At 35.0% G+C, this 23,950-nt stretch overlaps 2 protein-coding genes across 2 annotated transcripts in view; both read left to right on the forward strand.

The window, feature by feature from the left end:
• Nucleotides 1-23,950, forward strand: part of LOC118736420 (serine-rich adhesin for platelets) — a 278,380-nt gene that overhangs the window by 185,384 nt on the left and 69,046 nt on the right. The window lies entirely within an intron of this gene.
• Nucleotides 20,463-22,632, forward strand: LOC118735814. Its single transcript, XM_036465784.1, has one exon. The coding sequence runs from the start codon at nucleotides 21,422-21,424 to the stop codon at nucleotides 22,340-22,342; it is 921 nt and encodes a 306-aa protein (XP_036321677.1). The 5' UTR covers nucleotides 20,463-21,421; the 3' UTR covers nucleotides 22,343-22,632.

The following is a 23,950-nucleotide window of genomic DNA, read 5'->3' on the forward strand; positions in this document are numbered from 1 at the left end:
GTTTATATAGTATATGTATGCACAATCTCGAGTGTATTCACATTGACCAAGTACTTGCATATATCTATATAGGTCCGATACGCATGTAGTATGTACGTAGTATATGTATGTGTGCATAACTCTACAAAGGGACAACCATTTAAATTTTTCATAATTTAAAAAGTAAACTATTTACCAGCACAACGATTTTGCAATTTTCCATTCCCATTGTATTTTATTGAATTGCAGTAGCAATATTTATTTGCTTTGCGATTGCAATTTCTAGCCAGCAATTCACGTAATACTGACGCTGCAGCGTTGAAAGGAATGAGCGCTTGAGGCGCGTGATACACATCGGTCAAGTTGAATCAGCAAATTGAGAAAGTGTAATGTGCATGTAGAGAGACTGTCTCTCATTGTAGTTATGTGCTTTTTTTTCTCTTTTTGCTACCTCCATGGATTTGTTGTCGACTATCAATTTCAATAATTGAGTTTATATGTTTAATGAATATTTATTTCATGTGATATATAATTCCATTAGATTCTAGCAAGATATGTACATGTGTGCAAACATAGTAGATAGAATTGAAAGAGACAAAAAAAAACTAGCATAAAAAAAACATAATATGTTGCATGGACAGCTAAAAGGTCGATAAAATCGATTTTTACTTTTTAGCGATTCTTGTGCTGGAGACAACGCGCTTTTCAATGCAGAGAACCGCAGCTTTCTGGTTGAAAATTCATTTTACAGATCGATACATTGACAAAAGCGGTACAAATCAAATTCACTTGAGAAGCTTTTCTCGAAAACTTATTTTCGAACCGCAGGCCAATGCCAATGCCACCTTAAGCAGGAATCACAGCAAGCGGTGTTGCCAGGTAGTTAAACATAGAAATCGAAAATTGCCTTAAAACCTAAGCGAAAATATAATTTTCCCATTTGTTCTCATAGGGCAACACAGTAGAAGCGGATGTCCAGATTTATTGAAATTGTTTAGTCATTGCATAGAAATAGTATAGTAATTTAAAAGAAAGGTCTGAAATGAGACCTCAATCAAATCAAATTTAGCTTGTTTGACCACAAAACTAAAAATTGGAACATCTTGATTGCTGTTATTGTCATTCCCTTTGGGTCACTGTGTTTTCTCGCAACCAATTACTGACACTTTAACGTCGCTCGCTAACGCAAACCACACCTAAAGCCCTTGCTCAACAACAAAGCCAGTTTTCGGTATTATCAAAAAAAAAAAAAAAATCATAATAAATAATAAATAATTACATATAATAATCAGCAGTGGCACGACACCGCATTCCATTTCAGCGATGATCTGAGCGTGCTTGGAATGGCAATAAATTTTTAACACAGTCACTCACTCAGTGGTTTCCACCAGTTATAGTACGGGGCGAAAATATTCCGAAATCATGTCATAACAAACGCAGATATGTGTGAATGTGAATAAATATAATTAAATGCCGCTGTTACAACCACGTCGCTTGCAGTGAATGTTTTTCTACATTACAGTAAATTTTATTGTCTTGTAAGATTTGCCGCCATAATTACATGTATACATGTACATGGTTCAAATCCCCTAGGATTGATCTATACCGAAAAAAAATGTAGCCGTATTTTTGTTTTTTTTTTTTAATCAAAAAAATATTTAGAGGTCACCCAAAGCACTCAAAATTTTCCATGTATTTTAAATAGGGGGGAAAACAACTTTTCGTAGAAATGGTATCGAATTCTTGAAAACCAATACTTTTCGATCGGAAAACTGTGTTTCTTTTCAGGCGATTCCCAGTGATAATACCCAAGTACATATGTATTTATTTAACCATTTTCTCATACACTGAGGGAAAAAAATATTAAAATCAAATAGAAACGTAATTGATCTTACTATAAACGTCAACGAAAGTACTGTATATTGGTAAATATTCAATTCAATATGCGCGTATATTAAAATGACCGCGTATGACATACTCACATGCGTAATAAATTTTGTATGAAAATATTTTTTTTAAATACGAACATTTTTAAACAATAATCAAATATAAAGTATTCATTTTTACAATGCATTATTTCCCTCAGTGTAGTAACTATATTTTACAGGTCCGCTAAAACCCCCAGTAAATGACAGAAAATGAATGGAGGTATTAGAATATGGTTTAATAAACAATTTGTTATTGTTATTGGAAGGCTCCCGAAGAGAACCAGAGTTTTGCGATTGCAAAAATATTTATTTTCAAAAATTTTATACCATTTCTACGAAAAGTTGTTGTTTTTTTTTTCATAAAAAATACAAAGAAAACTTTGAGCGCTTTGAGCGACCTCCAAATATTTTTTGATTTCAAAATAAAAAATAGTGGTATATTTTTTTCCATTTAGAACAATCCTAGGGGTGAGGTGAGAGCATAAAAATGCCGACTTTACTTATTTTGGACCACCCTAATATACACACACTCGCACTCACAGTAAATTCTAGCATGCAGACATGCCTAGGCAATGAGATCACCCATCATACACCAGCGGCAGCCCTTCCAATTCCAAGTTCCAATTATGTACATACATACATATGTACGTAAGTGCGCATTGCCCCTTTGATGATGATCTGCCATCGCTCAGCTGCTGTACAATAATGGGCAGTCAAAGATCATGATATGAGCAAGCCAGCAAGCAACCAAGTGGTCTGGATAAAGTGGTAGCCAGCCGACTGAGATACTGCTGATGTTATTATAGTATACCGTTTATACGTACCATATGACGGCAAAGGGAATTTAGCTTTTGTTTACCGATCGTGCTTAAATATATTTTCAAACAGCAGTTGGTCATAGCAGGCCATTATTGAATTAACTAAATAAAACAAAAAGCAGAAATATTGCAGTCTACACATTCAGCGATTTTAGTTCAATGTGTAGGGAGCGGAAAAATACTCAAGCAGTTGCAACATTTTCATATGGAAATGTGCAACGATAGCAACTTTTGTAGCAGCGATCTACAGGAGCGGCACGGCACGCTGCTGGCTAAAGCGAGGAGAACTTGATGGCAATGCTATATTCGTGCATCTTTAAGGGCTTTAACTTGTATGTACTTATACTATATGTATTAGTACATTAGACCGCACCACCTAATAAGCAAAAAAAAAAAACAAAAACATTCGCCACACCCCTGAGTCTAGGGAACTTTTGCAAGGAAATTTCGAAATTTTTTTCCGAACCTAGGGGTCGGCTTTAACATTTTTCGGTGTCACCTACTGTGACGAGAACGTAAATAGGGCATAGACATTTAACCCAGTTTTGGCTAATTTTCTTTGTTTAACAAATGTTTATTATTTTTTTACGAAAGTGTAGCTCTTTATACTTACTTTGATACTTATCAATAATTCAATGAATTTCAAAAACACTAAAACCGATAAGTGAACAAAATTCGATAGCTCTACTAATTTCGATTAATTTCGATAAGTGTGCGTTTTGAAGGGTTGATAAATTTCGACAACTCAAAAACTGTATATACCTTGATATAAATCGACAACTCGATACACTTTGGATACCTCTATAAATAACGATAACTCGGTTAATTTTGATAGCTCCTTATTTTTCGAAGCTATCTACAATATCTATAACCCGTTACGCTCTGGTAACACGTTAAAATTCGATAAGTGGTGATAACTTGATAAACATGAACGACCTTGAAATTTCGATAACTCGATAAATTTTGGAAATTCAAAAAACTTCGGTTTGATAAATCGACAAATTTCAGTAAATCAATAAATATCGATAAGTTCAAAAAACTCGATGCTTTATGATAACTCCATACATTTCTTTAACTCTATAAATAATGATAATTCAATATATATCGATAACATGATAAAACTCGCAAACTTGACAAATTTCGATAACCCCATGAATTTTTATATTTCGATAACTATTTGTAAATTTTAACAACCAATTTTCTGTGTCTATCAATTTCAAGAACTCAACAAACAATGTTCAATTTGAATAATTGCCATTGCGATGACTCAGTAAACATGGATATGTCGATAAATTTCGATAACTATACACTTCAATGGCGAGAGACTTCGGTAAATTGAAAACTTGCGACAACAAAATTTTTTACAACTGAATTTATTTCGATTCCTATCGAAAAATTTCAATAAATAGTCTTACACTTTCAGTTTCCTTAACCGTTTTTTGTCTAAATGGTTATTATTTATTTCTCCATCATCACATTTATCTTTATCACAAAATTTCATTTCAAATACGAAATATTAATATATAGATAACGTTAAATAAACGAAATAGAAATAGCCCAAGAATGCTAAAATGTCTCTTCCCTATTTATATATTCGCCACTGTACATTCGGCAGGCAATAACAATTTTTTTTTTAAGTTTTACGAAAATATGCCGAAATATGTAAATTTTTCATTCCAAATTGCCTTTCAAACATACACATTTACTTTCGATTCGAATTTGTATGGCGAACTTTTTTTCTGATACGGTCTAATGTACATATCAACGTTTGCTGCTTTATATGCATCTGATTGTGAATAGAAACAAAACATGCGCGCTTGTTGAACTTAAAATGGCTTCTGCTACTCGCTGTTTCAAAGTAATGCTAAGCAGTTGCAAATCATAGATTTTTTCTGTATCTTTCTGGCGCTGCTAGTAGCACTCAAATGTTGCATGCAAATAATGTTATGTCCATAGACATACAAACATACATATCAATATTTTTTTTATAGGCATAAATATCAAAGAACTGCAGCATCGCTCCCCCTTCAATGCATTACTTGCCACCCAACTCAACTTTAATACTTGCCATTCTTTCATTAAAAATGTTGTTATTATTAGCGCCACTGATTTTGCCCATTTTTCACGAATTGCCAAATTTTAGGCATTTTTGGCAAGCATAGGAAGATTTTTTTTTAATTTTTGTGACTTCTGTGATCCTTTGACTATTCCTATGATAATTTTTGCAATTTGGCGACTTTACGCAGCTCTTTCTCGGCGTCAAAAATTTAAAGGCGTCTGCTTCTTTTAAAAAGATATTTTTTTAATTTGCAAAACCAAAACATATTTAATTAAAGCTGGCAGCGCTTTTACGTATCTTAACAATAATAATTTTCAAAAAAGGCTAGCATTTTTTGCTTGCGCACAATATCAACTCTAGAAAAGAGAGTCTTAAAAGCGATGCGCTGCTTCAAAAAACAAATACAAAATCTACATTTTTCCCCTCTCCTTCCCTACAATGTATTCATTCCTCAATTTCTATAAATATCCAAAGCACATCATCATCATTTATTTCTAAATGCCACTAATTTTCTACCATTTAATGATTCTGACCTTTTCACCTTTAGAGAGTTTTTTTTTTCGAATTCTTTAAACTATATTTTGAAAGCACTATAGATAATGCTTGACTGGCCCGTTCATCAGCGCACCGCCAACCATCGGAACACATAATTGATGCTTAGCTTAATTTGGGTTTTTTTTTTCTTGTCGACCGCACACATAACCGCAGTGTTGGCGTGTGCGCAAACATTTTGCTGTAAATTGATATTTCCGCTCCACAAATTTGTTATGCATTTGTGTTTGGGAAATTATTCTCTCATATTTATGTTAGTGGCATGCTTCATTCATGTGTGGTTTATGAAGGTCTGCAATTGAAGCGGCATTGTATAAAAGTATGTAAGTGCCGTGCAACCTTTAGAAGCAATGAACTTTGTGAATGAAATTGAAAATAAGACTTTTGTTAGGCTAAATTTTGAGTTCGTAAATTTGATAGGTTCAGCCGATGTGGTTGAGTGTTTAGAGGCGCCTACTATCATTCCGTAGGACCTGCTTCGAGCTACATTTAAATTGGAATAACTTTTTTCTATCAGCGGTCGCCCCTCGGCAGGCAATGGCTAATTTCCGAGTGTATTACTGCATTCTCAATAATGCTATTTGCTTTACGGAGGTGGCATAAAATTGTAGGTGCCTCTATTTGCGTTATAACATTAGGTCGCATACCACAAATTGGAGGAGAAGCTAGCGCTAAACGCTTAGAAAAAGTGTAGGCGCAAAAATATATTGTTAAACCGGCAAGATATCCGAGCGTGTGCTTAACAGGGTAGTTCTGGCTAAGATAGTAAAAAGACTTTCGTAAGGCAAATGAAAGACATTCGGCAAGATACTAGTTCCAAAGACTTTTGTTATTCTAGCACAAAAGTCTTAGAAAAAAAGCTCTCTAATTCACCACTCGTGGCGAAAAGCTGTTTTGAGAGAAAGCACTTGTATACCATTTAGCTCACGTCACTACAACAGTCGCAATTACCGAGTGGGCAAAGCACTGGCGTTCCAATGGGGTGATCCGAGTTCGAATCCTGGCGTAGCGGATTCTTTTAAATTAAATTTTCAGATTTTTTATTTTTAAAAAGGAAATATATGTTTTTTAATTTAATTAAATTTTTATAAACTAATTGTATGTATTTTTTTTAATAATTTCATTTTTTTCTTTATTTAATTTTCTTTAAAATCGTTTAGATTTTTAGTTAATTTTTTTATTTTTAGATTTTATTGTGTAAAAAAGAAAAGAATATATTTTTTATATCATTTACTCTTTAGAAATTTATTTAACTTTTTTTTTCTTTTTTAGTTTAATTTGTTATTCTTTTTTAATTTAATTTTCTTTTAATTAATTAGATTTTATTATTTTAAAAAGAAAAATGCATTATTTATTTCATTTCCATTTTACGGTTTATAAATTTTTTTTATATTTTTTTTTTCTTTTTTTAACAATATTATGTCTAATCTAATTTAATTTTTAAATACTATTTCCTTCTTTTTTTGATTAAATTTTGCCAGAACGAAAAACTACACCGAATATGGCACAACGCCGAAACCGGTTTGTCTCCAAACCAAATTTGACAAGCGATGACGGAAAATCGTTTCACAATACATCAAGTTTAATTTTATTTGTTTAACACGTGGCAACTCTCTTTAACACAGTTCCGAAATAAATCACTTTTAAACCTATTTAGCTTGATAGCCAACTTTTAGTAATTCATTTCACTTTTTAAATTATTTGTATGTATTTTTTCAACAGGTGGCAACGATCTGCAGATAGCTCAATAAATTCTCTATGTTCAAACTAAAGATTTCGTAGCACTCATTTTTTTAACATCCATAGTTTTATATTTCATATAACTTGTGTATAAATTAAATAAATTCGACTCTTTAAACAGGTGGCAACCCTCTGCAAAATATTTTCAAGAGGTAGTATCTTTAAAACTTTTTCGTCTGGCATCCATAGGTTGATACGTATTAAAATTACCTTTACCTTTTCAAGCCCTTTAATTTGACACCTCGTTTTTGAAAATCGAACAAACGGTGCGGATTCTAATAATCTTCGCGTATTATACATATACATATATATTTCGATATATATTAGCTTAAAGTCACAAGATTACTAAAAAAATAATTAATTAATTTTCTCTTTTTTGCAGGTACGTGGCTAAATATGCATTTATTATTTAATCGGAATCGTAAGTCATATATATAATTTTAAGCCTAGGTACATAATTTTAAGATGTTTGTTCATAAAATTTTACTGAGAACCAATCTGAAGCCTGCGCAGATATCCAAAAGTATGGCATCCTCTGGTCAGCTAAGCAAATCTGTGAAATAAAATACTTATGAAAAAACGAAACACTGGCTCTGAGCGTGGCCGGCTATACATACATATTTGTGTATGTATGTATGTATTTGCAAACGAAACTTTTTGACGGATGAATTATGCATTTTTAATCACTTTAATTAATAAAGTCAATTAATCAAATCAGCAATGAGCGAAATAAAATTTATTGATATACACATATACATATATATAAGCATACGAAGTGGTTAGCTGTTGATGAAATGATGGCTACCAGCTGCCTCACTCCATTTGGGGTTTGACATTTTGAACCGCAGATTAACCACACACATAGTCATGTAATTTTTGTATGAACGTTAGGGTGAACCACCTAAAAAATTAGCGATTTTTCTACCGGAATCATACAATTTATTATATTTTAAGACTTTGCCAAAATTAGTTTTGAAAAATATTAAGATTTACGTGAGTTGAATTTGTTTGGAAACAACTACAAAAATCGCGTTATTTTTATTCCGTTGATAAAAAAAAAATAAAAATTGGTATGCAGACCTTTTCAGCTTAAGCTTTTCTTTGATCGAGGTAATTTTTTAGAAAAATTATTTTATAAAACTAAATTTAGTTATAAAATACTCGATTTTGGAGATATATTCAAATAGGTCCAGCTCACGTAAATCTTAATATTTTTCCAAAATATTTCGGCGAAAGTCTTAAAATATAATAAATTATATACTTATGTGATTCAGATGGAAAAACGGTATCGATTTTTTTTTCGTATAGAGTGATGCACCCTTATGTACATACTTGTGTTCCTAAATACATACATACGAAAACGGTAGGAACTAAAAACACTTAATTTAATTGAGATTTGTGCGTGGTTTTTGGTCACCACAGCGACATACATACATACAGTATCGGTCATATCTATAGCACGCCATTTCAAAGTGATATTGTGTGCCACTTATGTTTATTTATTTATTTTTAAGAATTTTCAATTAAAATACAGTTCATTCTTAGACCAACCCCATATAAACCCAAGTGTAAAAATTTGTAGAAAACTACAAAAAAGTGCAACAAATTTTCACCTAAATTCTCGAAAGTGTAAAAATTTTTTTGAGCACACAGTTTTTTAGCCCCTTCAATTTTAGTCTGATAATGTGCAAGTTTCATGTGGCTAAAAGTTACCGTTGCTTTTTTAGAATTTTTCTCGCCAAAGGTGTTGCGGATTTCTTCCATATACAAATAAATTGAGTTTATTCATTATATGCAGGGTTCGGATTTGCCTCATTTTGGCCACTCGCTCGCTCGTTAGTTTGCTCTGAGTTAGCGCAACTCACGAGGAACACGCGAGGCTGTTTGCAAATGAGCACTCGTTAGGTACGAGCGCACGCGACGAGTAGCCAGCGAGCGAGTAAGCAAACGAGGGCGGCGCAAGAGTAGAGCGGCAAGCAAACGAGGGCCTCATTAGGTCTGCCCTCGCGAGAGGGGCGTTGCGAGCGAGGCACTCATTTGCAGCAGCAGACGAGCGAGGCGAGTAAATGAGGCAAGCAGATTAGACAGGCAAACGGGTTGTTTGGTCAGCAAAAATGTATGGGATAAAAATTGCATCAACTAAGAATTTAGAGCAAACGATTGTATGCACACATGTAGATATGTATATACATACATATATACACATATGTATGTATTTATTTATGTATATATTTTCATGCACAGAAGAATAGATGCGTGCTATTTTTGCCAGTTTTATCTACTAGGTAGGCTCATATGTGCATACATATATATTACTATGTACTTATACGCACGTATTATTCGCAAATAACAATTTGCAAAATGGTAAAATTTGCCGTATAAACGCTGAGTTAACTTTTTATTTGCAAATAACTAAATCACGCAAATAAGTATTGATTAGTGCTACTATTTGCAAATAAGCGCAAGACGCCGCCATTCTTAGGTTTATTTTCTTTTTCGATTGTCATCTTATTGCCTTTTTATAATCAAGACGTTGCGATTTTTAACTTTATTTTCTTTTTCGATTGTCATATTATTGCCTTTTTATAATCAGGCAATATTAAAAAAGAATTTTTCACCATCGAATAAACAGTGAGTTAGGTATTTGCAAATTATTTTTATTTGCAAATAGCTTACGTATAAACGTAGTATATGTAGGTATAGTTTTTTTAATTTTCAATAGCTTATAAAATTTCAACTTAAACACTTAGGTCTCTTTTTATGTGGTTCTTTTTTATGCGGATTTGAATTTATGAGGTTTTTCAAACATTTTTTTCGCTGTATCGATTTTGCTTCTTTGAGAGTTTTTATTACTTTTTTTCAATTAGCAAGGGGCAATGCTTCTGATAAATAATTTGTTGTTGTATTCTTACATACAAGTAATTACTAAGTAATTTGACTAAGTAACTATGTTACATATGTATAAATGAGAACATAATATTTATAAAAATCATTATTTTGTCTTTCATTTCATAAATAAGTAGGACATCAGCATTTTCAAATGAATATTCCTGGTTTAGCCCCATACATATATATGTATGTAGGATAATACAAACTACTATTTGATAATTAAGGCTGGTCCACATAGAACTTTCGCGTTGACTTTGTAGTTGGCGTTGGTTTGACAGAACGCACGTTAAAAGTATGCGTTCTACAATGAAGCTTGGCAGAGACTACTTTGGCCACTAAATTAACATATTAACGAGAAATAAATTAATATTTCATATCAATAATAGCATGAAAAATATATTTCTTGCCTTCATTTGATTAAAAGGAAAAAACATTTCATTTAATTTTATTTATTTGCAACAGCTGGCGACCGACGCAGCGATCTTTCTGCTTTGTGTTGGCCTTAGCGTTGCCAAATTTTGGATATGTGGACGGCTGCTTTGATATTCGACGCCAACGCAACGCCAAAGTTGTATGCGAACCGGTCTCTATTCTTTGTTTACGCAAATTTTCCCATGTCTACATATCCATATATACATGCATACATATGTACACATGTCCTTGAACAACAGGCCACAAATAAATTTTTTCACCAAGGACTATATGTCATTCAGGTATACAGCATAACTGCTACAAGTAGAAAACTATTTTGGGGGTGTTAGCAAGTGCTTACTTGTTTTTTGTTTCTGCGGCACAAACGATTATAATATCTTCGTTACTTACTTTTCTCTGTAAAGACAAAATACATGCATATGTACATACATATATAAATGCATATATACATAAATACGTACATACAAACATATATAAATATGCATGTTATGTGTGTACACATGTATGAATATAACTCTAAAAAATAATTCATTCCATAATCTATGCTTATGTATGTAATCAATTTTATTTGTTGTTTTAAATGCTGCCCTAATATAATACTTCACATATATATATGCATATGTACATGCAATTATTAACATACTTTCGTACATAATCTATTGACATACATTCCCACATTTTTATGCACAAAAATGCATGTGTTGTATAGTACACTCGGAGCGCTCGCTCGTCGCTCACTCGCCTTTCCAGCAGAGTGAGTATGCAGACAGCTACTCGCCTCGCACTGCGAGCGAGGCAACACCCAACAGCCTCGCTCATTTAATAGGAGCGCGAGGAAACAAGCAGCGCTCGCTCGTTTAGCGAGCGAGCCAAACTTCTCGTGCCTCGCCTCATTGCTGCTACGAGTACGAGCTGCGAGTGCCTCGTTGTCTGCGAGGCATTGAGTAGGAGTTTGCTCACTCGCTCGCTCGAACTCCGAGTTTTTGCCCACCCTGATTATATGGAAGCCAATGCGGCAAAAAAAATTCTAAAAAATAAACGGTAATTCGTAGCCACTTCAAATTTGCACATTATCAGACTAAAATTGAAGGGACTAAAAAACTGTGTACTCAAAAAAATTCTAACACTTCCGAGAAAAAATTTTGAAATTTATATGAAAATTAGTTGTACTTTTTTGTAGCTTTCTATAAATTATTAAGCTTGGGTTTGTATCGGGTTTGTCTGAGAATGAACCATATTTTAATTGAAAATAAATAAATAAACATAAGTGGCACACAATATCACTTTGGAATGGCGTGCTATAGATATGACCGATACTGTATATACATACAACTATGGTCAAAGATTTAGCACCAAAATTCGAAATGATATTGGTTTGCATTTTAATTTTGTATTGTCATTTAAAATATAATTCGATCTATAACAGGAATCATATATGTACATAAATAAAAGTTTCAAAGCTTGCATAAATTTCACAAAAATTAATCAAACTTCAAAAAATGTTAATCAAAATTTCAAACTTTATAATGAGAATTTTTGGAAAATTTTCTAATAAATTGCAAGTTTCAAATAGCTAGAAATTACCGTTAATTTTTGAGATTTTGTTTTTGTCGAGGATGTTGCGCATTTTTTTCCATACCGAAAATTTGCTAAAAATTCTGATTAAAAAGTTAGAAATTTTGATGGTTTTTTTTTTTTTAATTTGGTTAATTTTTGTATAATTTGTGCAAGTTTTGAGCTTTTATTTTTTGTATTTATGTGATTTCTGTTATTGATTGAATTACATACATACATAGATCCTAAATGAAAATTATTAAAAATAAATAAATAAACATGAATTGCAAACAATGTCATTTTGAATTATGTATCTATTCTTTTGTCCATGAGTATACATACATATGTGTGAATGTATAAGAATGCCTCTGAAAATCGAATAAAAAAATCTTTTGGCATTTAAAGGCGGTTGATTAATATATGAAATTGTGCGAGTACATAAATGTCAGCTGGCTAAAATGTAGGCATATTTATGTATGTGTGGCAAGGCAATAAATTCTCATAAATAGCATTGTCTTCAATGCATTTCAAAATGTCATAGAGCATTACACTTTTTATTGTTTCAATTGCAATTGAATTTAATTTAAGTTAAAGAGAACAAAAAGCAGTCCCTTACAACTGACTGAACTTAGCTGAGTGCAGGAGAATTTCCCCTTTTGCCAAAGTTTAATATCTTTCTGTTGGCAAATGCATCTTGCTGTACAACTGTGCAGTTGCAGGCACAAATACATACGCTTGCCTATGTCCCCTAACAACGTTGCAAATGTGAATGTATTGCACATTCTGTTGTCGTTTTTATTCTTGTTTGTATCTTGAGTCAGCATAAATTGTTACAAGGCAGGCACCACAGTTGTTAACAACGCCCTAACAAACAGCACAACAAATTGCACCACACACAATACCCACATTGATGGTGCAATAGCAATGAGCAGTTTGCATTTTGTTGCCATATGCAAGTGCTAAAGTTGCGTGAGTTCTTGGCGATGTAGAAACTCAAATGCCAGCATATATGTATGTACATTAGGGCGGCTCCATTCAGAACAATGCAACAGTGAGAATTTTTCAAATTTTCTTCGAAACCTTTTTTTGCAATTTGGCAAACTCCAAATTGATTTTAGAGCCATTCGGAAAATTTGCTTAGAGTTACATGTAGAATCCTCCTAGGCTATACGCACCCAGCAGAGTTATCCACTAGTTTCGAGTGCTTGTTTGCGAAAAGCAATTTCTACTTATAAATGGTATAATGTAGACTTCTTTTTGACTGGTCTGATTATCATCAATAACAAACTAGTTACTTTTTGTCACCAAAAAGCACTAAGCCACTAGTGTTGCGAAAAGTATTTAATAGCCCAAGCCTGCGTATGCATACTCATTACTATTTATGTTTATTTTGTCGCCAAAGTGGGCGATTGCAACAGTTTATGGTTGTATTGGTCCGGCCACAACGCGTGCCCATATACACCCCGTGTCATAATTATAAGCGCACCACATATTGACAAGTTTTTTAGTTTTTGTTATTTAATTTTTGGTAATTTTTTTTTTATAAAGTTATAGTTTGTTCTTTAACGAAAAGCGTATAGAACCACGTCTCAAACTTTGTGCAATATTTAAAAAATTCAACGAAATTTCGTAAAAATTTCGAGTTTTTAAATTACATTTCTGGCAAAAGATTCTGAGTACACAGTTTTGTAGCCCAAACACTTTTTTATTATAAAGTTCATGTTTCAAGTTTTTAGGGTTTACCGTTGAATTTTGGCATATTTTTTTTTTTGCTGACGGCGTTTTTTGTTTTGAAGAAAATAAGCAACAACTTCAACAAAAAAAATTTCAAAAATCAACTCTTAGTCCTACTTAGTTTGTTTTTTTTTAAGAAGGAACTATATTTTTATAAAAAAAATTACTAAAATTAAAAAAAAAAATTAAAATTGTGATAAGTTGTCAATATGTGGTGCACTTGTAATTATGCCATGGGGTGTATACTTGAAAACTTACATACAAATTCTTGTAATACTAAATTATTTCTTGCTTTACTGCGTTGACAATTTCATTGCAATTGTTTTGTCTGCTGACATTTATTGCTCAGTTGCCTAGCGTGTGGCAACCATAAGCTTATTTACCATCCGGTTTCATTTACGTACATACACACATGGATGCATATAAGTATGTAAATTTGTGTAAGTGTATAAAATACCTACTTAAGTGCCTTATAGTGTTGCAATTATTGAAAGCTACTTGAATAATTTCGTCGAATTATCGCCAATCAAGCAGTTATTGCTCAGGCGAAAAATCAATAAAGAAAAATATAAGCGATATAAGCATACATACATACCTATGTTTATAAAAAATGCCGAAATGTTTATATTGCACGATTTGCTTGCACGCCATCAAAATGCTGATACATATGAAAATGTAATGCGATCACTTATTTATAAATACAACACTGCTCAATAAATGTTTGGGGCAGAGCCTTGAGCACTAATAGAATTTTTTTTGTAGACTAAGAATCTGGTCTTTATACTATTTAATTATACCTAGTTTTAGAGATATTTGGGGTTCGAAGTGTGCAAAATATTTTTTAGAAGGTGGAATTTATTTTTCTTCGAATGAGTATATTGGAATGTATCATCATAAGGTACAAAATTTGAACATACTCAGATAAATTTCTCCAATTATTTAAGAAAAATTCTAAACATTTCAGAAGTAAATTGAGCTCCCAAACAAACCTAGTACGAAATTTAAAGGAATTTTATAAAAAAAAAAAAAAATAAAATGGTTATTTTTGAAAACAAGTTTTTAAGGCCCTATGCTATAATTCATCTTATTCTATTTAAAAAATTGTATTCCACGTCTGTACGTTTTTCAGCACTTTAAATCCCAAATATCTGAAAACCTAAAGCCAAATGTGAGTAAATGTAAATTCAAAACTATAAAGCCGTTTTTCTCGAGTTTTTGATTTTTTCGATTTAGACACTCTTGCAGCAAATGTGCGATATGTTTCGTACTTCACTGAACCCCATCGGGTTATTATCCTTATAAATATTTAGCTCCTTTCTCAAAATTTCGTTTTCGAATTTGGAAGTTCCATCTGAGAACAATCGCTCCGAGAAGTGTTTTCTTACGTTCATTGTGCAGGAAAGAAATAAAAATATTCAAATTGCTACAATTACTTGAACAATAATAATATCTACTTCCAACATTTCTCAACTAAAATATGAAAATATATGTACATACCTACACGATCGTTCAGGCGTAAACACTAGCGATTATTTTACACGATTTATGCGGTCAATGAAGCACGAAACGGGCAATGAAATCAACACTTCTACGCTTAAAATCCTACATAAAACTACTATGGTTAAACACGAATAAAATTACTCTATTAACCCTAGAATACTAACGATGGGTAAAATGTATTCACATGGTTTTCTTTGCAAGCGTCTTAGCTAAAGACTCTATGCGAGAGCGACATAAGCGTGGAGGAATCTGTTACAGAATTGGGCAGTTTTTGTTTACCTGTAACCTGTAGGCCGCTAGTCGTAGCAGCAGCGGAATGATGTTTTTCAGGTTAGCTTTTTAGGGTTAAATATCAACCCTGCAAGAAAACTTGGGAGTGATCTCGTACCCGAATCTCCAACAGAAATTAGCCCTAAAAATGGAAACGAAGTTTCGTAGACGGTAGCTGATAGTCCCGGAAAGCTCGTCCGGGAAGCTCGTTGTAATCCATAAAGCTGCGACAGAAGTGGTCTGGTGAGATATTTAATCTCGCCACGTGAACCTCGATAGGACAGTGGCCTGTCAGTACGTGCAACATGACTAACAAAGAATTAATACCCTTTCTTTCCTTCAACTAGGTGGTGGTGATCATCATCAAGAACGGCGCAAAGCTTAAATTTGATATCACGTCAAATTTCGATAAGAGCTCTATTTACTTTAAGTTGTCTTTGCTAGTATCATTTTCAAGATAGTCCCAGGAAACCAGCACTTTTAATAAGATCGTGTGAGTTTTAGGGTAGTAGCACGAAACCTTCGGCCCCTCCGCCACAGACGAAGTTTCGCCACCCAGGAGTCCATTGAGGGCATATCGGAACTAACCCTACCTTCACTACTCACGCTCCACCTAAGGCACAGATTGGAAGCAAGAATGGGTCATATTGTGGCGTCTCTGTCTTCGTTTGATAGAAACTCCGTTTCGAGAGAACATTGGGCCAGGTTGTAATCTCTGTAGACAGTGGATCCTAGTAGCAGGAAAATGGTCAGAAACCCCACAGAAGAAAAAGAGACCACCTTCTTTTAGACCTCTTCTGGGAAAATTAAGCATTGGCGTTTATTGGCAAATAACTACTTCCTGAATCAGGGCCACTAGGAGGAGTTTATTCGACTCCGCCTCCAAAGAAGAGAAAAAAGACAAAATTACTGACCTCGTCTTCAGTATGCGCTCTCTTGCGTGTATTCTGGAGATTTGTGTGATGGCTCGGCTATCCAGAATTCATGACCTTGCGGCAATAGCGTTCAGTTGCTATCGTTAACCAGTTGAGTCGAATGGTTGCGAAGTGCAGGGTTGGACCTACTTGATATATTTACGGAGGTGGCCTTTTATTTTCCGGGAACGCATTTCCACAGCGAGAAATTGTCTACTGGATTTGAAACTAAATAAGTTTCTTGGACACTTCCTTATATGTACTTTGTGCTCGTTTTTTTCTGACGACTTGTCGATTTACCACTTCATCAACATATTGATAGACAACCGACACATCGCAAAGGGCAAATTTAATGATTTTCTTTTACTTAATAAACATTTTATTTTGTTATTGTTTTTTATTTACCCAAACGCCTCCACGCTCGTTACTTACGGCGTCAATGACTTGTCGGCTGTCAAATGAAACGTGTCAATTTGTGGCATCGTCTCTTGTAAACTGACAGTGAACATACACAAAAAAAGTGAGTCGAGGAATAAAGACCGACCGAATGAAGTAAATATGTAACAGCAAACGACTGAATGAATGTGAAAAAAATAAATAAATAATTGCCAAAATAACAAGACTATGTAGGCTGACCGCTGACCAACCGGGTCCACAAGAGCATTGAACCTGCTGTGCTAGACAAATGAGACTCCGCATTTGTAGGCTGATGAGAGGATTTCGAACAAGGCAAAATGAAAAATACGATGACTACAAAATAACAATGACGTACAAGTTTGGCGACAACGAATATTGTTGAATACCAGAGATGTACATACATACATACACACATACGAACATACCTATGTAATTTGCAGACAGTGACGCTGACGCTACATAGTGATGAGCGGTATGCGACCACAACTGAAAGTCAAACTAAAAATTACACTAATTTGACATTTGTGACCGAGAGACTCGACTGGCATGACACATAAATAAATACAAAGCCGCAAATGGGTGAAAATGACAACAACAACGAATTTACAGACAAAAGGCGAATGAAAGGAAAGGTATTTACATATTTTGAAAATACAGAAAGAAAAGCGAAATTTTACAGATTAATTTATGCAAATAAATAGTACAAAGGTTTAAGACAAAGAAAAAAGAATTGGAGCATAAAAGCAAAATACAGGAAAAGTGCGATTATTTAAAAGTGCCGGTTGTTAATTTTTACATGACTAAGTTCACGTATTATTTCGGCAGTTATTATGTGGAAATTTCGCGGCAGACTCTCTTCGTCACGTCATTATTACCCTTACGGTTGCTGTTTATATGACTAAAAGTTTTTCCATTCATGTCTTAATTTTCTTTAAGTATACATACTTATTTAGGTACATATGTATGCATCTGTTGAACGCACTTCAAACCAATTGCTTTACTGCCGCAGATTATCTTTAAATTAAAATCCACTTAGCTAGTTTGAGAAAGTCAGCGCTGCCCATCAACAATAAGATTTCGAAAGCAACTTGTACTTTTTTTCGAACTTCTTACTGTCCTTCATATCAGCATCAGCAATGGGCTATACTTGTGTCTGGCCAAGTTGTACATTCAATATGCAACAAAGGGTTAAATTTCAACATCAGCTTGCAACTCAGCACAATTGTTTAATTCATTTCAAGCAGTCTGTTGTTTATCAAAAGCAGTCACTTTTTATTAGTTGACGTTCTACACTTATTAAAGTGGGAAGTTCAGGATGCTGCAAGTTTTTGTGTAATTTTTAAATGTAATTATGAGGACAATGCGATTGTTGTTTAAGAAACGGAAATATTCTAGATGACTTTCAGATGAAGTAATTTTTCGTTTCGAAACGAAAATTAGTTTGGCGAGAAGCGTATGTATGTATGTATGTAAAATAACGTCTTCCACTAGCATCAGACTAAAAAAAAGGCAAGCAAAAAATAATAATTGGCAACAGCAGTCGCGAGTTATTTCCTGACTCTATGAAACCATAGCTAAGCCCATTATGTTTTGTGTAGTCTTCGTCTGGTAGAATTCATTGGAGAAGGCTATCTTAGTCAGTTGGCTGGAGCGAGTGGAACTTGCTACCCTCATTGGAATCAATAGGCACTTAGCACCACTCCCACCTGTCGATATCGCAGCCGCAGCAAGGGTCACTGGTTGCCTGACTGACTCGGAGTATGGGCCCTCTGGTATTCTCAGGAGATTCGATTTCATCCCAGATAATATGCACAACGCCTCAAGGGATGATTGGACGAGGGCAGTTGTTGGAAGGAGGCACCGGTGAACTGTTACATAGGTAGGTCGAGGCCTGGCGAAAGGGGTCTTTGCCAAGTGGCTATCCACAAACCTTAAATTTAGGCTTCCTGATTACTGTAGTTTTTTTTCAGGCAGAGATTGCTGCAATTAAGGAAACCATCCATTGCTGATGTTGTGCTCAGGCATCCAGGCGGCAATAAGAGTCCTGGTTTAGGGTAATTCCTTAATTCACTTTTGGTCACGTAGGCCATAGTTATGTTTATCGCAGGAAATTGTGTGGCTGATGAACTGGCCAGCGGTAGCAAGCACCATCGAGCCAATATCGCCAAGAGGAGACAGCTGAGTGGGAGTTACCTTGACTGCTTGTGGACTGCTCTTGGAAAGATGGGTCTCGGGTCAACTCAGCAAACGCTGGGAAAAACGAGGGCCCTAGACCTACGCTCACGAATCCAATTCTCTCAATTCTGGTGGGTATACTGGCAGGCCATTGTCCTATCGGGGTTCATATAGTGAAATTAAATATCAGAATAGACCTTTTTGTCGCAGCTGCATCCGGGACTAACATCTGCCACCTGTGAAACTTCGTTCTCGACACACAGGGATTATCGCTTTTACTTGGCAGTTACCGTTCGCAGTTGTATTACAATAGACCAACGCTTACGGTTAAGTGAGCCCCTTGACACCTAACCCGAGGGCACTGTCATTTTTTTTTTCGTGCAGGCAGCTCTAAAATTACCTTTATTATTTTATTTATTTATTACACAAGAAACCTGCAAATGTCTGTACTACAGAGGCCAGGCATGTGCATGTGTTTGTTGCAGTAGCACGTAGTGCTCCACACAGTTGTTTGCTTCTTAAAGCTGAAGACGACATCAATTTGGTCTGAGGACAGGGTTTTGGCCATGGTTGCCTTCTATTCCTTCCTGATTTCAAAGTGTCCGACAAGGTTTCCTCGTTTGAATTTATTTTTCCTATGTCGTATGAGTGCTAGGCGGTTGATTGGGCTTCATTATATAGGACTCGATTAGTTGCGAGACCTATCCTCTCGATGTTGCATGGATCTTGATAAGCGCAATTTTATTAGTATCAACTAAGATGTGCTGAATAAAGATTTTGTACGTTGCGGCTTTCACTTTTGCTAAGTATTGGGCCGTACTTCTCCTCCAATTTATGCTGAGCGTTTTGATGTTTGTACACAAATAGGTAGACTAAAGTTTCAAGCCGCCTCCGGAAGACAAATAGCTTTGACTAATGATCGAACCTTGAGCCAACGGAGTGGTAGTACGCACCTCTAACCACTCGGCTACAGAGGCCAGCAGGCTTTACCTAACTTGTATCTTCATAATTTCCAACCCTAAACCAGTAAATATCTAAAAAAAAAATGTCATTTAATAATGGTGCGAATCGCAGCATTCGGGGTCGAATTAATTTTTATAATGAAATTTTACTTTAAGATTTCCGCTCATCATAATGAGTTCGCTTCAAATTAAATTGTACAAAAAAAAAATGTTAAAGGCCATTGAAGTTATTCCTTTTCATATAGATAATATTACATTCCAAATATGAACCATATCGGTCCATATATACAGATTTTTCAAATATCTCGACACCCGCGCCACCTTGCGGATTAATTTATCTTTCATATTTCATAATTCATAGACATCAGTTCGTCCTTTGGTAAATTTTTTGTTTGAGTTATTGTGCTGTACTTTCATTTGCTTACCCTCAAGAAACATCATTAATACACAGATTTTTTGCTGAAAGGCTTTTATACTACACAGCATTCATTTAGCTTTGGACATTTCACACTTCTGTAGGTACTTTCTGCTTTAAATTTCTTTCGATCCCTAAACGTTCTAGAAAAACACTCGTGAAATAATAAGTTTGAGTGGTTACCTATAATTTGCGCAGCAGTACCAGCAATCCTTCACTCAAGTATGAATTTGTCCTTGAACACATGTCATTTGGATTAGCGGACCAGCACTTCGTACAAAAGAAAAGCGAAGCATTTTTGGTTTTCACAAAGGTAAACTGCTGAAAGTCTTCAGCAACAGTGAAATCTTGCCACCGTAAGATATTCAATTTCTTCGAACAAAGCTGTGCGGGAGAATATCCTTCAAAAACAGGCAATATGTAAAGAGGCAAAATTTAAATAGCACACCTATGCAAATAAGTAATTTTCCACGTAAAAATACACACCGCGGATTTTCCCGCGACTATACATAAATAGTTTTTTCACAAACAAAAGAATGCGAAATGATCTTTTGTTCAGCGCGAAAGTGTCCGCGCGAGAGCGCGCACACACACAAAGGTAGTCAACTCAAGGTAAACAATACCTTTATTCATTAAAGGTGTCAGCAGCAATTCACCGCTATTAAGCAGGTCATCTTACATTTATGTGTGTACACGTGTACTAGATAGTATTTGCAAAGAGCGTTGCTAGCGAGCTGTAAGGATCATGGAAAATTAGTCATGCTTGAAATAGCTGTCGTGGCGACACGCCCGCAAATTTGCAGATTTGGCGAGACAGGTAGACACAGACATATCTAGATTGAGATTGACGCGCGCCAACGACATTGGTAATTAAGAAGATTCCTAGATACGGGAGTTTACTACCGGTGAGTGACGAGAACTCTCCTGACTACCTGTGTGCACACACGAAACTCGCTATAAAAGCTGAGCACCTGAGGTAGGGAGTAGCATTCGCAAAAGAATAGTTGCAAAACAAACAACTGCTGGAGCAGAACTCGAACTCAAAAAGTGTGAGAATTATTTACGCAAAAAATTCACCACGCAATGGCTACACATAAAAACGCTAGTTATTTCTCCATACCCGTTTTTGATTCTACATCGGAATTTCGTGTCAACACATCGCACTTCTCCCAAGAAGATCTTCTGTTGTTCATTGAAAATTTGGAAATCATCCAAAATCTGAAACGTGAAAAACATGAGCGTCGTCAGCGGCGCAAGGAGCAAATACGTGAAACGCGTGCGCTGCTACACGCTCAATTTCAGCCGCCGACATCGGTAACCGCATTGGGTTGTGCGCCCAGCCCTACATCATCGCTTATAGAGGAACTACAGGAGTTGCATTTTAACGAAGAAACAGCACAAACGAAATCCGAAACTCAAACAGTTACCGCGAATCATACCAACCAGCCGAAACCAAAGCGTCCCATTTCACAACGTCGTTCTTCCGATGAAGATGAGACCTACTTCAGTGATGCTAGCACTAGCCCACGTTCCACACCGAATGGCCAATCGAAGAAACCACGGCTGCTGTTTACAACACCAACACAATCATCGAAAGTCAACTCTGGTTCTGATTCCGAAGAATCTGGCGTATTTCCGCTGCCCGAGGTTCTTACGACACCGCCACCAAAACCAATGCGTTACCGCGCAAAACCGATCTTCGAGAAGCCGAAGCGTTCAGCACGTTCACGCATACTCGCTTTGATATTGAGACGCGAATTGACGCATGACAAGCCAAAAGAGAGTGAGGAGCAGTTGAGCGGGTTTATCAAGAAAGCTACCTCAAATCTCAACGTAAGCAAGGATCAATCTGAGGAACGTGACTTACACGAAGTCATCAAGCAGAAATATAAACGTTTTGCGGGTCGTTATATCAGAAAGAAGTTGAAGAATGTCATTGAGGAGGAGGTGAAGGCAAAGGATATGGAAATTTTGGACAAAGCATTGCGCTACATGACTTTGTAAGACGTCTAGCGTGGAAGCATACGTTTATAGGTGAGCGATTCCAAAGAAATCTCTAAGAGATTACACATGTAAATAACGAGAACCGGTTGATGATTTAAAATATTTGGTATTAAAATGTATGACTGAAATCTTAAGCAAAAGTATTCAGAAATATACGCAGAAGAGGCAGCGCCAAATTATGAAAACAAAACTACTTATTTTATTGTAAGACTAGTTTTAAGCACTAAATTGATTATAATAAAAATTGATTTTAAATAGTAGTTTGTAAGTATGTATATATTTTTATATATCGTACAAGAATCATAATGTAAGAAATAAAAAAACGGACTAACCATCAAAATCATGATTTTTTAAATATGCATAACTTCACAATCTGTTGGATGATAAAGAAAACTGTTTACCCTCGCTTTGATGAATAATATTTTTTCGAGAAATTTAGCATGGCAGAATTAAGAAAGTCTGGCTATTTGTTGTAAGGTCGTCTGCTTGGTTTGTCGAAAGGAATGTAAAACTTGATTTGTGGGACTCAGGGATTTTGGAACCGAAGCTATCTTAAAAACAACAGACTTAATATTAGAGCGGGTAATGAAGAATATTTCATTTCTTTTGGGTACCACCGACCTGGTCCAATGCAAACTTACGTTGGCGAAATTATAAAGAGAGAAGAGACAATTGTCCACTTTCTGTGTCGATATCCAAGTCTACAGACGAAGCGCCTCAAGCACTTTGGTTCACGCTTTTTCAACGGTCTTGGCGAGATAGCAGCGGTGGAACTGTTGGATCTGCTCGGCTTTATTAGAGATAGTAATTGATTCAGCAGAATAATGACTTGAACCTACTCTTTCGTTTATAGGTACGTGCCTCCTCCTGACATTCGCTTAAAGATGGTACTCACAACAAAGAATTATCTCTCCGAGTAAAATTATGGAATATTCCACACAAGACCCCTTAATTTAACCTACTGAATTATCGTAGGTTTCGTATTTCTCTAAATTACCCTTATGTGAGATGTGGGCGTGGTTATTTTCCGATTTTTTTAATTTTCAGTCGTTGGATTTTTATCCAGGGTAACAACTATGCCAAACTTAGGAGAATTTAATTGATTTTTCACTTCCTTAGAAGTATTTTTAAACGTTTTTTTTTTCAAATTTCATTACAAGGAGTTGCATGTTGTAATTAGAATTAATTGCGTGCAAGAAATGTAATTTTTTCCAATTCCTTTGAAAGGAATTGATAAAGTAATCAGTTTTTTTTTTGCAATTCAGTTGAAAGGAAAAATGGAACTTTTGCTTTGAATTCCATTCCTCAAAGTAATTTAAAAAGTAATTGAAAAAATTTATTAGATAATTTATTGATTGTTGAATTTCAATAGCTTTCTTCAATTTCCTAGTTGCTAACTGCAACTCCAATATGTCCAAATTCCTTGCCATGGAAAAAGAATTTAAAATCTAATCAATTTCTTTGCTGTGGACAGAAAGCATTACTGAAGGAATGTAATTGTAGTTGGAATGTAATTTCGTTTACCCAGCTCTCTTTTGCGCCAAGAGTAAATGTCAATTTTGAGTTGATAAGCTTCAGGAGTTACTTAAATATCGCAGTTTACGTATT

This window comes from Rhagoletis pomonella, unplaced genomic scaffold (assembly GCF_013731165.1).
Source record: "Rhagoletis pomonella isolate Grant_MI unplaced genomic scaffold, Rhpom_1.0 Rhpom_scaffold_00003, whole genome shotgun sequence".
NCBI classification, from domain to species: domain Eukaryota; kingdom Metazoa; phylum Arthropoda; class Insecta; order Diptera; family Tephritidae; genus Rhagoletis; species Rhagoletis pomonella.